This window comes from Culicoides brevitarsis, chromosome 2 (genome assembly GCF_036172545.1).
Source record: "Culicoides brevitarsis isolate CSIRO-B50_1 chromosome 2, AGI_CSIRO_Cbre_v1, whole genome shotgun sequence".
Classification (NCBI taxonomy): domain Eukaryota; kingdom Metazoa; phylum Arthropoda; class Insecta; order Diptera; family Ceratopogonidae; genus Culicoides; species Culicoides brevitarsis.
Window position 1 is genome coordinate 34,594,783 of NC_087086.1, and position 13,855 is coordinate 34,608,637.

General features: G+C 28.9%; 2 protein-coding genes across 2 annotated transcripts; both read right to left on the minus strand.

Moving 5' to 3' along the window:
- Positions 1-2,101: 2,101 nt before the first annotated feature.
- LOC134830174 (glycine cleavage system H protein, mitochondrial) lies at positions 2,102-3,115 on the minus strand. Its single transcript, XM_063843566.1, has 3 exons — positions 2,798-3,115; positions 2,455-2,730; positions 2,102-2,304 (listed from the first exon to the last, which is right to left on the minus strand). Exons 1-3 carry the CDS (start codon positions 2,898-2,900, stop codon positions 2,204-2,206), a joined length of 480 nt encoding a protein of 159 aa, XP_063699636.1. The 5' UTR covers positions 2,901-3,115; the 3' UTR covers positions 2,102-2,203.
- Positions 3,116-5,294: 2,179 nt separating this feature from the next.
- Positions 5,295-13,709, minus strand: LOC134832319 (vigilin). The gene is made up of 6 exons (XM_063846303.1): positions 13,684-13,709; positions 13,430-13,531; positions 12,481-12,565; positions 9,645-11,494; positions 7,191-8,702; positions 5,295-6,346 (listed from the first exon to the last, which is right to left on the minus strand). Exons 3-6 carry the CDS (start codon positions 12,494-12,496, stop codon positions 5,942-5,944), a joined length of 3,783 nt encoding a protein of 1,260 aa, XP_063702373.1. The 5' UTR covers positions 12,497-12,565; positions 13,430-13,531; positions 13,684-13,709; the 3' UTR covers positions 5,295-5,941.
- Between the last annotated feature and the right edge of the window lie 146 nt (positions 13,710-13,855).

Below are 13,855 nucleotides of genomic sequence, written 5' to 3' on the forward strand. Positions count from 1 at the left end.
ATACTTAAAAAAATAGTTTTTACCTATTCTATAATATATTATATCTTTCTTGGTCATTTTATGACATTTTGCGTTCAAATATTAATTAATTAATTATTAAATTAATTAAATTTAATTAATTAATAAAAAATTACAAGATATATATTTAGAAAATAAATAAAATATAGTAGTTTGTAATACTTTTAATGTTAAACATTTTCATCCTATATTTATTAGGCATTAAGTGACAAAACAACAAACAAGCAAATAAATATCAGTTATTTAGAAATAATATATTTCAATTTCGTATTTTGATGTTTCCAACAAATAAATAATAATAAATATGTATTTAGATGATAACGCAGAACATAAACATAATACAAGAAGAAAAAAACAAAAAAAAATCTGTAAATATTCGAGTTGGTAGTTTATTATTATGATTTTACAGCAAAAAAAATGTTTTTTGATAAAGGAAAAAAATTGACAATTTACAAGATGATGATTAAAAAAGAAACAAATTTGCGTTTTTTTTTTGATAAGGTATTCATTATTATAATACGAAAGAAAAAAAAATTAAGCTGTATGAATGATTCATATAATATATATAATAATAATGATTAATATAATTAATAACAATAATAATAATTATAGTGAAAAAAATAAAATAAATGTCAAGAATTTTTAATGATGGATGTGTTTTATTGCGTTTTTAGTCGGTTTCAAGGGTAGAATTGTTGTCATCAGTGAAAGGGTGTCATGGATTTTTTTTTATAATTTGTTACAAAAATATTTTTAATTAAAAATTAATTTTTCATTAAAATTTTCTCAATTAAAAAAAATTAATTTTAATTTTCTATAGTAAAAATAAAAAATTAATTTAAATTTTCTATATTAAAAAAAAATTTAAATTAACTAAAAATTAAATTAAATTAATCAAAAAAATTTTTTTTATAGAAAAATAATTTTTAATGAAATTTTTTTCTATGAATAATTTACCTAATTTTTAAATTTAATTAAAAAAAATAAAAAAATTAAATTAAATTAAATTAAAAAAAAAATAAATTAAATTAAATTTAATTAAATAATTTAATTTTTTACAATTTTAAATTATTTTTTTTTAAATTATATAGTTTACTAAGTATTTCAAAAATTATCAAATTTTATCTAAAAAATCATAAAATAATTTTTTTTTAATATGAATTTAGTAAATGACACTGAGATACTTGCGATTGTCGTAAATTACGTTTAATAAAGGTAAATATTTAATAAGAAATATAAAAAAATATTTAAAAATTTTCGCAAAAATGATAATTTTAGAATTTTTTGAAAGTTTTTAGCGAGATTAGTATTAAAATTTATCTTTTTTATTCAAGTTTTAAAGATATTAGGCCCAAAAATGTCAAATTTTAAGCAGTTTTTGAACTAAAAGTTAAAATTTTGGTAAGTTACTGACAAAAATTAAACGAAATAGGACTTACAATTAAAGCTATTAGGTTCTTAAAAGCCAAATTTGTACAAAAATTAAATTTTTCTCCAAGAAAATGTTTTATTTTTGCATAATTTGCTTAATTCAAGGACGAAAATGATAAAAATTACCTTTTTATCTTCATTACAGGTCCTTCGAGAGACACATTTTCCTTAAAATTACCATAAAATATCCTTTTTTGAAATTTTTTGTTGATGTCAAACATATTTTTTAACATAATTTGATCAAATTCTGAAATCAAAACCTGAAAATTAAGTTTTTAAAAAATAATTTAACTCAAAATCATCCAAAATTCAACTTCTGAAGCACTTCCCAAATGCCAATTAACCCTTTTGACCATCAACATCCCGTAAAAACATCTGTAATTGCCTTCCTATGATTCCATCGCGACATTGTAAACACTCTCGTATCATCATTACATGCCTCTAAAATCCAATGAAATCAGGCCAAACGTAAAATTTCATTCATAAATGACGCGCTGCCCCGAGATAATGCACTCTTTTCAATGCTTCCAACGACACATCACGAAAAGCAGAGAAAAAACGCGCTTGATAAGACAAAAAAAAAATAAAAATCTCGGAATAATCTGACGTGATACAAAAATAAATAATAAACAAAATCTGAACTACATTCCTCTTGTTTTCGATTTTAATAAATTTTATTACTGTTAGTAACTACCTAAGTGTCATAATGTAAAAAATGCTTCGTCGTGTCAATTTTCAAAAAAAAAAAAATTTTTTAATGAGCAGCATCTGTCTTCAAGAACTCCTCGTACTGCTTTTCGTCCATCAGTTTGTCGAGTTCTTCGGGTTTTGTGAGTTCCAGTTTGAAGAGCCAGCCTAAAAAATTATTAAAAATCGTTAAAAATCGTTACCTAACAAGAAAAATCGTAAAATCGCGCACTATCTGGCGATGATCGTAAAATTGCGCGACACAAAGTCATTAAAATGGGTCAAGGTAACCGAAAAAATCATAAAAAAATCTCCAACCTTGTTCGTAACACGATGTATTGATGAGTGCTGGCGTATCCTCGACGGCGGCATTTTTTTCCGTGACTTTTCCCGAGACCGGCGAATAAACTTCGCTTGCTGCCTTGACACTTTCCAATGCGCCGCATTCGTCTTTTTGTGCCAGTTCGGTGCCAACTTCCGGCAATTGGGCATACACGATGTCTCCGAGAGCTTCTTGGGCGTATTTCGAGATGCCGATTGTGCCGACTTTGCCCTCAACTGACACCCATTCGTGTTTGTCTGTGTATCGGCGAGCTGCGGGTTGTTACGTAAAATTGAGAAAAATTTTCTTTTTATGACTGAAAAAAAGGGAAATTTTTACCTGACAACGCTACTTGACCCGCACTGAAGAATCTGACGCGCGATTGCTGGTTGACTACTTGCCGGTTCAGCGATAGCAGAGGTCTCAAATATCTAACAACCATTTTTTTTTATTTTTCTCGGATTTTTTCTTTGAAAAGGTCAATTTTTGCACTTCTATGCGAGTCTCCGGCTACCGACGTATTAAATGTCGATTTTTGATTGTTGCTTTTTTTCTGTGCGGCGCGCTCCGGAGAGATCGGACAGTAGACAGAACAAAAATTCACTGATAAGGGTTTTACATTTATGGAGGAATCGATGCTCAAATTTTGTAAATTTTTCGATTTGTTTGTGTTTTGTGTACGAATACCGCACATGTGATGTCGAAAATGGGCGAGTTCATGATGCGCAGATGATTCGCTTGGTTTGTGCATCTTTATTTAATAATTTTAAAAAATCCAAAAGAAATAAAAATTTTAAAACAAAAACAATTTAAAAAAATTATTTTTAAAAATATTAAAAAATAACTTAAAAAATATTGAAATTATTAAATTTTGTAATTTTTTTTTAATATAAAAATAAATCGAGCAATTAAGTGAATGAAAAAACGAGTAAATTACTAAAAAAAATTAAAAAAAAATTTTTTTTCAAAAATTATCCAACAAAACAAATAATTTTTATAAACTTCAATTTATTTTTTAAATTTTAAAAAATTAAAAATAAATTTTAAAAAAATTAATTAAAAAATAAATTAAAAAAAAAATTAATTAAAAAATAAATTTGAAAAAAAATAAATAAAAATAAATTAAAAAAAAAAAATTAATTGAAAAATAAATTTAAAAAAAATTAATTAAAAAAAAATTTAAAAAAATAAATTTAAAATAAATAATAAATTTTAAAAAAATTAATTAATTAATTTAAATAAAAGATTTCTAATTTTATAAAAAATCGAAGAAAAACATTTAAAATTTTATTTTTATAAAAAAAAAATCTTTCGTGAACTCGCCCGCAATAAATTTTTCTCTCACTCTCTTTTCAGTATTTCACTTATGCGAGAGTATTAGTAAAAATTATTCAATCCAGTGAGAAAGAATCCATCATGAAGTTATTTTCTTACCTGATCATTATTTCTTAAATGTTTTTATTATTTTTGTTTAGAATTTCCAGATTTATCCAGAACTTTGGACTTTGATTTTTTACCTGTAATTATTTTTTACACTTTTAAAAATTTTTATTTAATTTAACTAAAGAAATTTATTTTAATGATATATTTCATGAAATATATTACCCCGTATTGAAATTTTGAATTAAAATTTAGAAAAAAAATTAATCTAAAAATTTAATAAAAAAAAATTAATTAAAGAATTATTTAATTAAAAATTAAATTAAATAAAATTAATAAAAAATAATAAAAAAAATTACCTTTAATAAAACCAACAATTTTTTTTTGTTTGATCATTATTTGTATCATTTTTATTTAATTTTATTTTTTATCGTATAATTTTATTACAATTCTTAGTTTTTTTTAAATTTAATTTTTTTTATTAGTTATTCTTTTTTTGTTCATTATTTATTTTCTTCTGTGACAAAAAAAGTTCGTTAAAACTAATTATATATTTTTTCCTTTCACCGCTTCATCTTTTAATTTCCGTTATTCGTAGTCCCCATTTTTTTATTTATTTCTTTTAAATATTAACTTTTTTTATTTAGTTATTTCTTTTTATTATAAATAAGATATAAAAATGCTTAAAATCAACACAAACTTCTTTTAAAGGCATATTCGTTACATTTTCATTGAAAAATTGTTAATTGTTGTATACGTTTTTTTTTAAATTAATTAATTTAATTATTTATTTTTAAATAAAATTTTAGGAAAAAAAATATTTCATAAAAAAAGGAAAAAAGTTAAGAAAAAAATAAAAATTTAAAAGAAAAAATGAACAAAATTTGGCACGGTGTTCAAAAATAAAAAAAAAATTTTAAGAAAAATTTCCCATAAATTCAAATCCTGTCAATTCTCCAGAAAGAATGTCCGTTAATGTGTGAGCGGTTTATTTATTTTTTTTATTATTATTTTTTTTTTTTTTTTTATTATTTAATATTTTTACATATATTATTTTTTTTTAATATTAAAAAAAACTTTAACAAAAAATTACCAAAAAATCCTTTTTTTGTTGTTGTCTCATATTCCAGTTTCCAGTGAAAAACAGCAGCAGTGAATTTTCGAATTTTTTGAGGACTGTACGGTGGTGTTGGAGGAAAATTAGTCCTCAAAAATATTCTCATATTAAATTTTTTCATTTCTTAAGCGATCAGAAGCGGTCTTCATTTTTTTTTTATTTTTTTTTTTTTCAAAAAAAAAAATTTTTTTTTCGTAGAAGTGATGATTGAGCAAAATTGTTGAAGCATTTTTTCTTTACTTTCAATTTTTTTGTTAGTTGGTGAGTTATTTTTTTTTTTTTTTTCGTCGTTAGTTAAATATTAGTATTGAATAATATTTAAAATTGTGTTTTTTTAATGAATTAATATCATTTTTATTTTTCTCTATAACTTTTTCTCTTCTTTCGTTATTAATTTTCTTCTTATATAAACTTTTTTTTTAATTATTATTATTTTTATATGTAACTCATGAACTGTAACATCATGATTGAGGCATGTCTTTCTCTATAAAATAAAAAAAGAAACAATTTTTTGTTAGTAAGTTTGTTTTTTCTTGCATTTAGTTCTCCGATTGTTTTTTTTTTCTTAACTTTGCGTAATTTTTAAGTGTTAGTAAATTAAATCGTAATTTTAATATAGGGAACCTGTCTTCTATAATTTATTATTTCCATATTTGTAAAACTTATAAAGTGGGAAGTTGGAGTTTTTTTTTGTAAATGTTTAATAATAATATTATATATAATTAATTATTTATGATAACAGATAATTTGTGTTTTTTTTTGCGTGTGTTTTTGCGAAAAAAATGATAGAACAAAAAATTCCCTGAACAAAAAACATCTAAAATTATTTTTTTCTTCATCGTTTGAGAAACATGATACTATGACATGTAATAAAAATATAAATTTTTAATAATAATAATGATTATTGTTATTTTTTTAAACTTGTCCATGCAATAATTTGCAATCCCATTTCCATTGTTTGAATGCGTTTAGCCGAAAAAGAGTGTTTAGCGATATTGATTCCAGGCGGAAGACGCTGCCGGTACATTGTTGACGGGCTCAGCTCCGAATCCGGGGAAGTCTTCGTGCGAATCCGTATTGGGTGCTGCCTCGCCATTACCTTCGGCAAAGTTGTTGCCGCCACGACCTCCGCGCTTTTTCTTCTCCCACGGGGCATTGGCAACGACGAAACCTTCCTTGGGCTGCGAGTTGTTCTTGTTGAACGTCTTTTCGAAGATTTCCGTGTAGGTTTGTTGTTGCACGGGCGGCATGGCCATATCTTCGACATCTTGCAAGTATTCCTCTTCCAAAATGAGCAAGTGTTCGCAGCAGGCTTCGACATTTTCCTCGGCGCCAGCAACAGTTACCAAATTGGGGTCGGCACTGTCGTTGCGGGGGAATTTGATTTCAACCTGAAAAGGAAAAAAAAATTTAGTTTAAAATTGAAATTTTCAAAGAAATTTTAAAATTCGAATTTAATTTTTTTTTTGAGCAAAATTAAAATGAAGTAATTTAAATCTTTGAAATAAAAAAAAAATAATAAAATTAGTAAAAAATAATTTTAAATTTAATTAAATTTGACTTTTAACAGTTTTTTATAAAATTTTAAATGAAATTTTGAATTTAATTTTTGATTTTAATAACAATTTTTAAAATTTAAAAAATTAATTAAATTTATTTATTATTATTTAATTATTTTTTTTACGAAAGAATTTTGATATTTTTTTAATAATTTTTTTTTAATTTTTTTTATATTTTGATGGTTTAATAAAATTAATTAAAAATTTAATTAAATAAAATTTTAATTTTAAAAAAATTTTTAAAATTTTCAAAATTAAATTTAAAAAAAAAAAAAAATAAAATTTTTTTTTAATTTAAAAAAAAATATTAATTTTTTAAATTTATAAAAAAATTTAAAAAAATATTTAAATTAAATTTTAATTTTTTTAATTTTTTTAAAAAATTTAGTTAAAAATTTAAAAAAAAAATCTAATGAATTTTTTGTTTTTAAAATTCTATAAAAAAATGAAATTTTTTTTGTTTTTAAAATTCTATAAAAAAAAATATATAAAAATTCAAGAAAAAAATTTAAATTAAAAAAAAAATTTTAATTAATCTTTTTTAATTTAAAAAAATAATTTTTAAATAAATTAAAATAATTATTGAAAAAATTATTAATTTTTTTTTTTTAATTTTTTTTAAGTTAAATTTTTGATTTTTTTTTTTAATTTTAAAGAAAAAATAAATAATTCTTACCTTGAATTCATCCATAATTTGTCTAACACGACGCCCACGTTGTCCAATCAAGCGATTATGTACACGAGCATCGATCGAAATGGACTTCTTGTACAAGTTATCCATCTCATTGACAATGGCAAGGATCTCGTCAGCAGCTGCCTTCGCCGCTTCCTCATATCCCTTGATGACAATCGTGTTGATATCCTGTTCGGGGTTCTTCTTGCCAGTCCGATCGGGCAGCGAAATTTGCACATTATGCTTATTGCGAATCTTATTGATGACGGCACCGCCTTGCCCGATAATTTTCGGATGGTAATCGGCATCAACGTCGATCGTCAATTGGAACGAACGCAAATCACGATCCTTGCTTTCCTCTTCGAGCTGCTGAACGCGTTCCTCGAGCGCGACAATGGCTTCGTCGACATTAGCTGGCGCTCCGGTGACACGAATTCGATCGAGTTGCTCGGCGGGCGGCGATAATTCAATGTGTACATCGAAGCGGGTCATGAGTTCGCGCACATCGCGTCCCTGTTTGCCGATAATGGAGCGATGCAAGTCAAATTTGACGTTCATTTCCTTCGTGACGGGAACACTATCGAGCAGTGCTTGTTTCGCTGCCTCGCATTTCTCCTTGCGACCCGTGATGCGGATGACGTCGCATGTGCGAACTCCATTTTCGCCGCTATCTCCGTTCTCGTGCGGGGCATTTCCGTTCTCGAAGCCTTGATCGCGATCCGGGAATTTGATTTGAACGTCGTATTCCTTGATGATGGCTTGGATCTTGTTGCCGCGTTGTCCCATTACGTTGCGATGATGCTTTTGCGGAATGATGCAATCGATTGTCACTTGCGCATCGATGTCCGAAATGATCTCCAACATGCGTTGCTTTGCCGCCTCGATGCAATCTTTCGAGCCTTTGAGCGTAACGACGTCACTTTCGGTACCGGCACGAGGGAAAGAAATCATCACGCCGCCATATTCGTCGGCAATGCGTTGCAAAACTTCGCCACGACGAGCCACAAAGTGTTTGTGGTACTTTGGATCGATGTTAATTTGTCCCTCCGTGATGTTGCCGATGTCCTTGATGATTGCTTCGAGTTGAACTTTTGCCTGTTCGACAGCTTCCTTCTTTCCGACGATCGTGATTGTCTCTTTGTCCGTGTCGTCAGCCGTGGGGAACATGATACGAGCTCCCGTTTGTTCGCGAATCTTCTTAATTGAGCCGCCATTCTTGCCAATGAGGAATTTGTGGTGTTGCGGATTCGCTTTGACCTCTGCCGTGAACGACGAGAGTTTCTTTTCGTTGCTCATCTCGATCAATGTTGCCTTGGCACGTTCGACGTCTTCTTTCGGGCCGCGGATGACAACTTTGTCGCTCTTTGTGTCGGCTGTGGGGAATTTAATCGACACATTTCCACATTCCTCCATGATGCTGTTGATCAAACGACCTCCGGCACCGATCAAGGCATTGTGATACTTCGCTGGAATGGAAACTTCTTCGGTGACGATGTTCGCCATGTCTTCTTGCACCTGTAAATAAATAAAAAAAATGTTTAGAATATATTTACTTAATTTTTTAAAAAAATTTTCAATCAAAGCAAATGAAATTTCATAAAAAATATTAATTTTTTTCTAAAAATATTTTAAAAAATTATAAAAAAAATCTGAACCTTAATATTTTTGCAATAATTTATCGTTTTCAAATTTTTCATATTTTAATATTTTCCAAAAATTTTCAAATTTTTTAATAATTGAATTGATAAATATTTAAAATTATAAAAATTGAAAAATAATGAAAAAATTAAATGAAAAAATTGATATTGAGATGAAAAATTTTTAAAAATTAAAAAAAAAAAAATTTAAATAATTAAAAAAAAATTAAACTAAAATTATTAAAAAGAGAAAAAATATTAAATTTAAAAAAAAAAATAAAAAAAATAAATAAAATTATTATAATAAAAAAATAATTAAAATTTAATTTAATTAAAATTAAAAAATTTAATTAAAATTAAAAATTAAATTAAAATTTTGTTACTAATATTAAATTAAAAATTTAATTAAATTTTGTAAATATAAAAAATAAATTTAAATAGAATTAAAATTAAAATTTTTAAAATTATAATTAAAATTAATTAAATTTTAAAATTTAATTAATTAAAAACATTAAATTCAAAAAAATTTTTTAAAAATTCTTATTGAAATTAATTTTTTTACTTTAAATTTTAATTTTAAAAAATTTAAAAAAAAATATTATTATAAAAATTTAATTTAATTTGGTAAAAAATTAAAAAACATTAAAAAATTGAAATTAATAATTTTTTTAAATTAAATTAATTATGACTGAAAAAATTATTAATTATTCGCCTAAAATTTAATAATTAATTTTTAATTTAATAAAATTAATTTTTTGAATTTTTTTTTTTAAAATTAAATAAAATAATTTTTTTCAATTAAAAAAATTAAAATTCTTACCTTTTGAATTTGATCGCGAGCTGCCAAAACGTTTTCCTTCTTGCCCGTAATGATGATCACCTCATTCTTATCTCCTTCCTCAGGCAAATCGATCTTCGTTTGGGTCTCCTCACGAATGCGCTTGATGTTGGCGCCTCCCTTGCCGATAATAAACTTGTGGAATTGCTTGAAAATGGGAACTTTCATCTCGAACGACGACGCTTGCAATTCCTTGACAATTTTATTCATCTCCTTGTAGCAATTATCGACGTCATCTTTCGGTCCACGAATCTTCACGATGTCAGTTTTCTCATTGGGACCCGGGAACGTGATTTGAACTTGATTAAACTTTTCGCGAATCTCACGAATGCGTTCGCCCTTCGCTCCGATGATGTTGCGGAAGTGACGATGATCGATAATGATATCGCGTTCCTTCTCGTTCTCCAATTTCTTGATGATATCCATGAGTTCGCTTTTGGCAGCGTTAACTCCTTGGGGCGTACCTTCCAAACGGATGCGATTTTGGCCGTCTTTCTCGTCGATGTTGATGGTGACGTCATGATCGCCCTTGATGGCTTTGATATTGGCGCCTCCCTTGCCGATGATATGCTTGTAGTGCTTGGGATCGACGACCAAATCCGCGAAAATGTAGTTTTGGATGTAGTCGTTGCACATGCGTTCGAGTTGCTCGGCAGCGGGTTCAAGTTGCTCCGGAGGTCCATCCATTTTTATCTGGTTTTCGGTGAATTCGATATGCACGTTGGAGTATTCCTTGTTGAAATTGCGGATGCGATCGCCCTTTTTGCCGATGATGTATTTGTGGATCCAATGAGGCACCTCGAGAACAGTCGAACGAACCGAATTCGCCTTTTGGTAAACCAAAGCGAGCGCATTTCCAAGCCGTTCGGAGGGACCGCGCAACGTAATTGAATCCGAATTGCTGTCAGTTGGGGGAACTTCGACCGAAACGCCCGTTTCCTTCAAAATATCTTGAAGCGTCGTGCCACGAGGACCAATTACGTACTTGTGTTGCGTACGAGGCACATCAATGCTGACCGTCGTGCATTTTTTCTCCATTTCGCGACGAATGGCGTTGATGCGACGCACTGCTTCCTGCACGCCTTCCTTCTCGCCCGTGACAGTTAACTCGTCATTTTGCACGGAAGGCGGCGGGATGTTGATCCGAGCTCCCGTTTCGGCGGTTATCTGATTGACAGTCTCGTTGTGCGGACCCAAAATGAACGGATGCAACGTTTTTGGGACTTCGACACGTTCAAAGGCGCGTTTCGATTGCTCATCCGACATCGTACGTAACTTGTGTTCCGCCTTTTCGATGCCTTCCTTCGTCCCGGTGATCGTAATTTTATCATTATCCTCATTAATATTGGGGACATTGATTTTCGTTGCTGTCGCCTTTTCCAATTCGCGCAAACGTTCGCCTTTTTTGCCCAAAATCCAACGATGGTGTTCGCGTGGGATGCTCACCGTTTTGCTGGCTTGCGTTTGGAAACGCACCAAAATGGCACGACGTGCGAGTTGCACTTCGCTCGGCTTGCCCGTTACCAAAAATGTCAAAGATTGATCCTTGCCCGACGAAATTTCGATGTGGGCGCCCGTTTCCTTCATGATTGTTTGGCATGTGCGCACAGATTCGCCCTCGCCGAATTTCTCGTTGTCGAATTTGCGTTCGCCGTACGGCACGTAGAACACTTGCGTTACTTTCGACGTGCTAACGCGCATCGTGGGATCCGCCTTCGGTACGGGAATTGAGCCGGGCGTTGGCAAACCGCCAGATGGCAAAGCGGGGAAAAGGTCCTCGTAGTTGTTTGCAGATGCTGCATTGTTTTCATGGTTTCTGGGCTGATCGATAGCTAAAAAAATATTGAAATTTTAGTTTTAATTTTAAATCTTTCAAAATTTTTAAAAGAAAAAAATTATTAAAAATGTTTTCGATTTTTTTGTAAATATTTTTTTGAGAAAATTTCAAAAATTTTAAGAAAAAATTATTAATTTCAGTAAATTTTTCTTCAAATATTTTTTTAAAAATTATTTTTTTTCTTAATTTTTTAAAAATTTATTTAAAAATTAAAAATTTTTAAAAATTATAATTTTTTAAAAAATATTTCACAAAAAAAATTTAAAAATTTTGTTCATTTTTGATAAAAAATCTTTTAAAAAATCCGAAATTTTTAATATTTTTTTCAAAATTATGAATTTTAATTAAATTAATTTTTGTTTTAAAATTTCACTAAAATTTCGAGTAGAAAATGATCAATTTGGGTACATTTTCAACCAAATTTCGTTAAAAAGTTTTTTTTTTAATTTTTCAAAAAATTATTTGTATAAAAAAAATTTTATAAAAATTATTAAAAAATTATTTTAACTTTTTTTTAAAGAATTAAAAAATTAAGAATTAAAAAGGAATTTTTTAAAAAAGTTCTATCAATATTCTATATTTTAACCAAAAATTTCTTAATTTTTTTTAAATGATTTTTTATGATTTCCTTTGAAAAATTAAAATTAAAAAAAATCTCTTAAAAAATTTTTAATTCATTTAAATCAGAAAATTTCTTAAATATTTCCATTTTTTTTTTTGGAAATTTTTCAAAATATTTTTTCCTTGAAATTTCTTTTAAAAAATGAACATTTTTGGCACTCTTGACCAAATTTTTTTTCAAAAATTCAAAATTTTCATAATTAATTATTTCAATTTTTTTTTTAATTTAAAAAAAAAATTATCAATTTTGAATTTTTTAAAATTTTGCAAAAAATTATCACATTTTAAAAATTTCTTCTAAAAAATCACTCAATGAAATCGAAAACATTTTCAAAAATTTTTTTGTTGCTCGACACTCACTTAAAGATTCCTCCATCACTGCTGCTTGTTTTTACTGATTTTTTATAAGAAAAGTCCTGAATCGATCCAAGTCGTTACAGTAACACTGCAAAAAGAAAAAAAGACAAGAAATTGTTAGTAATCAACCGGTTTTCGTGTCAACAACAGTCGACGTGGCATCGTCAACATCGCCTCATCCCGAAAAATTCTGATAAGAAAGTCGTCGAAAGAAACTCTTTTTTTTTTATTTTTCGCTGTTTCACTTTTTTTTCGTGTGTGAGAGAGTTGTGTGTTTGTTTGTCAATCAATGACCTTTGATTTGCTTTCGCCTGCACTCCGTCGAGTGTTTTCGTGTCGTCGTGTCTCTGTGTATATTTACTCGTTAATTACAACAACAATGCCTCCTTCTACGCTCCATTCTATTGCGTGCTATTTCTTGTTTGTTGTTTTTTTTGCTGCCCAACTGCATGCGACAACGGAAAATTTGTCCAAAATTGACGTCGCATGTGTTTCTCGAGCACTTTTTGCCTCTGTCAAGCGAGTTAAGTCCGAAAATTCTATCAAATTCAACTACGTAACCTATGAAATTGCTTATCTATCATTATTTCTCGTACACAAAACGTGTCTGTGTGCTGCACGTACATATGTGGAATGATGGGAGCGACACGTTGGCAAAAAGAAATGGAATCCGGATTCCTTCGTCGTACGACGGGCAAGACTTTTTCCTCGAATTTTGTCTTTTTTTCGTCGATTTTCGGCACTTTTGATTCACGAAAGCTCACGTGGCGCGGGGATTTGCGGAATTTTTCGACACAAAATGCTCGGAAGACACCGTCGGTTGGCATGAAGACGACCACGTACGCAAAATGTGCTCAATGTCGGTCAATTACTTTGTCTCCGCCGTGAAAATGGGTGTTTGCGCGAGGCTTTGTCGCGATGCACGCACGAAACTTAGGCACTAAATACTCACTGTACTGCTGTCCAAAAGTTCCGGCCAAGAGTTATTTGCGTAAATCCTCCAGTTTTATTTGGGATTTTTTTGTGGTGTGTGAGCTGAAGTACGAGAAAATGTCTGGAAGTGAAAAAAATGTGGAAAAATTGACGTTAGCACTTGATTTTCACGCGTTTCGTGTTCGCAAAAGACTGAATTTTCCGAATTTTTTCAACTTTTTAATTAAATTCGGGTAATTTTTGGAGAAAAATCGGAAAATACGTGATGCCTACCTCTCTTACTTCACGGTGTGAATGAGATGTGCAAACTGGGCTCTACTTGAATTAGCGTACAAGCGATTTCCCTCATCATTTTCATTCGTCTCAACAAAAACAGTTTGTGCCTCGGGTCTGTGAAAAATTTTTAATTGTGCACTGGTCAATGGTACATTATCACTTTCATTCG

What these genes read in the sequence shown, in the direction of transcription:
- LOC134832319 (XM_063846303.1), bottom strand. An exon ending in CTCGCGATCAAATTCAAAAG is followed by an intron (nt 8,703 to 9,644) that starts GTAAGAATTTTA and finishes ATTTATTTACAG; the next exon opens with GTGCAAGAAGACATGGCGAA. An exon ending in AAATTATGGATGAATTCAAG is followed by an intron (nt 6,347 to 7,190) that starts GTAAGAATTATT and finishes TTTCCTTTTCAG; the next exon opens with GTTGAAATCAAATTCCCCCG.
- LOC134830174 (XM_063843566.1), bottom strand. Translation starts at nt 2,900, where the DNA reads ATGGTTGTTAGATATTTGAGACCTCTGCTATCGCTGAACCGGCAAGTA. An exon ending in GGGTCAAGTAGCGTTGTCAG is followed by an intron (nt 2,731 to 2,797) that starts GTAAAAATTTCC and finishes AACAACCCGCAG; the next exon opens with CTCGCCGATACACAGACAAA. An exon ending in TACATCGTGTTACGAACAAG is followed by an intron (nt 2,305 to 2,454) that starts GTTGGAGATTTT and finishes ATAATTTTTTAG; the next exon opens with GCTGGCTCTTCAAACTGGAA.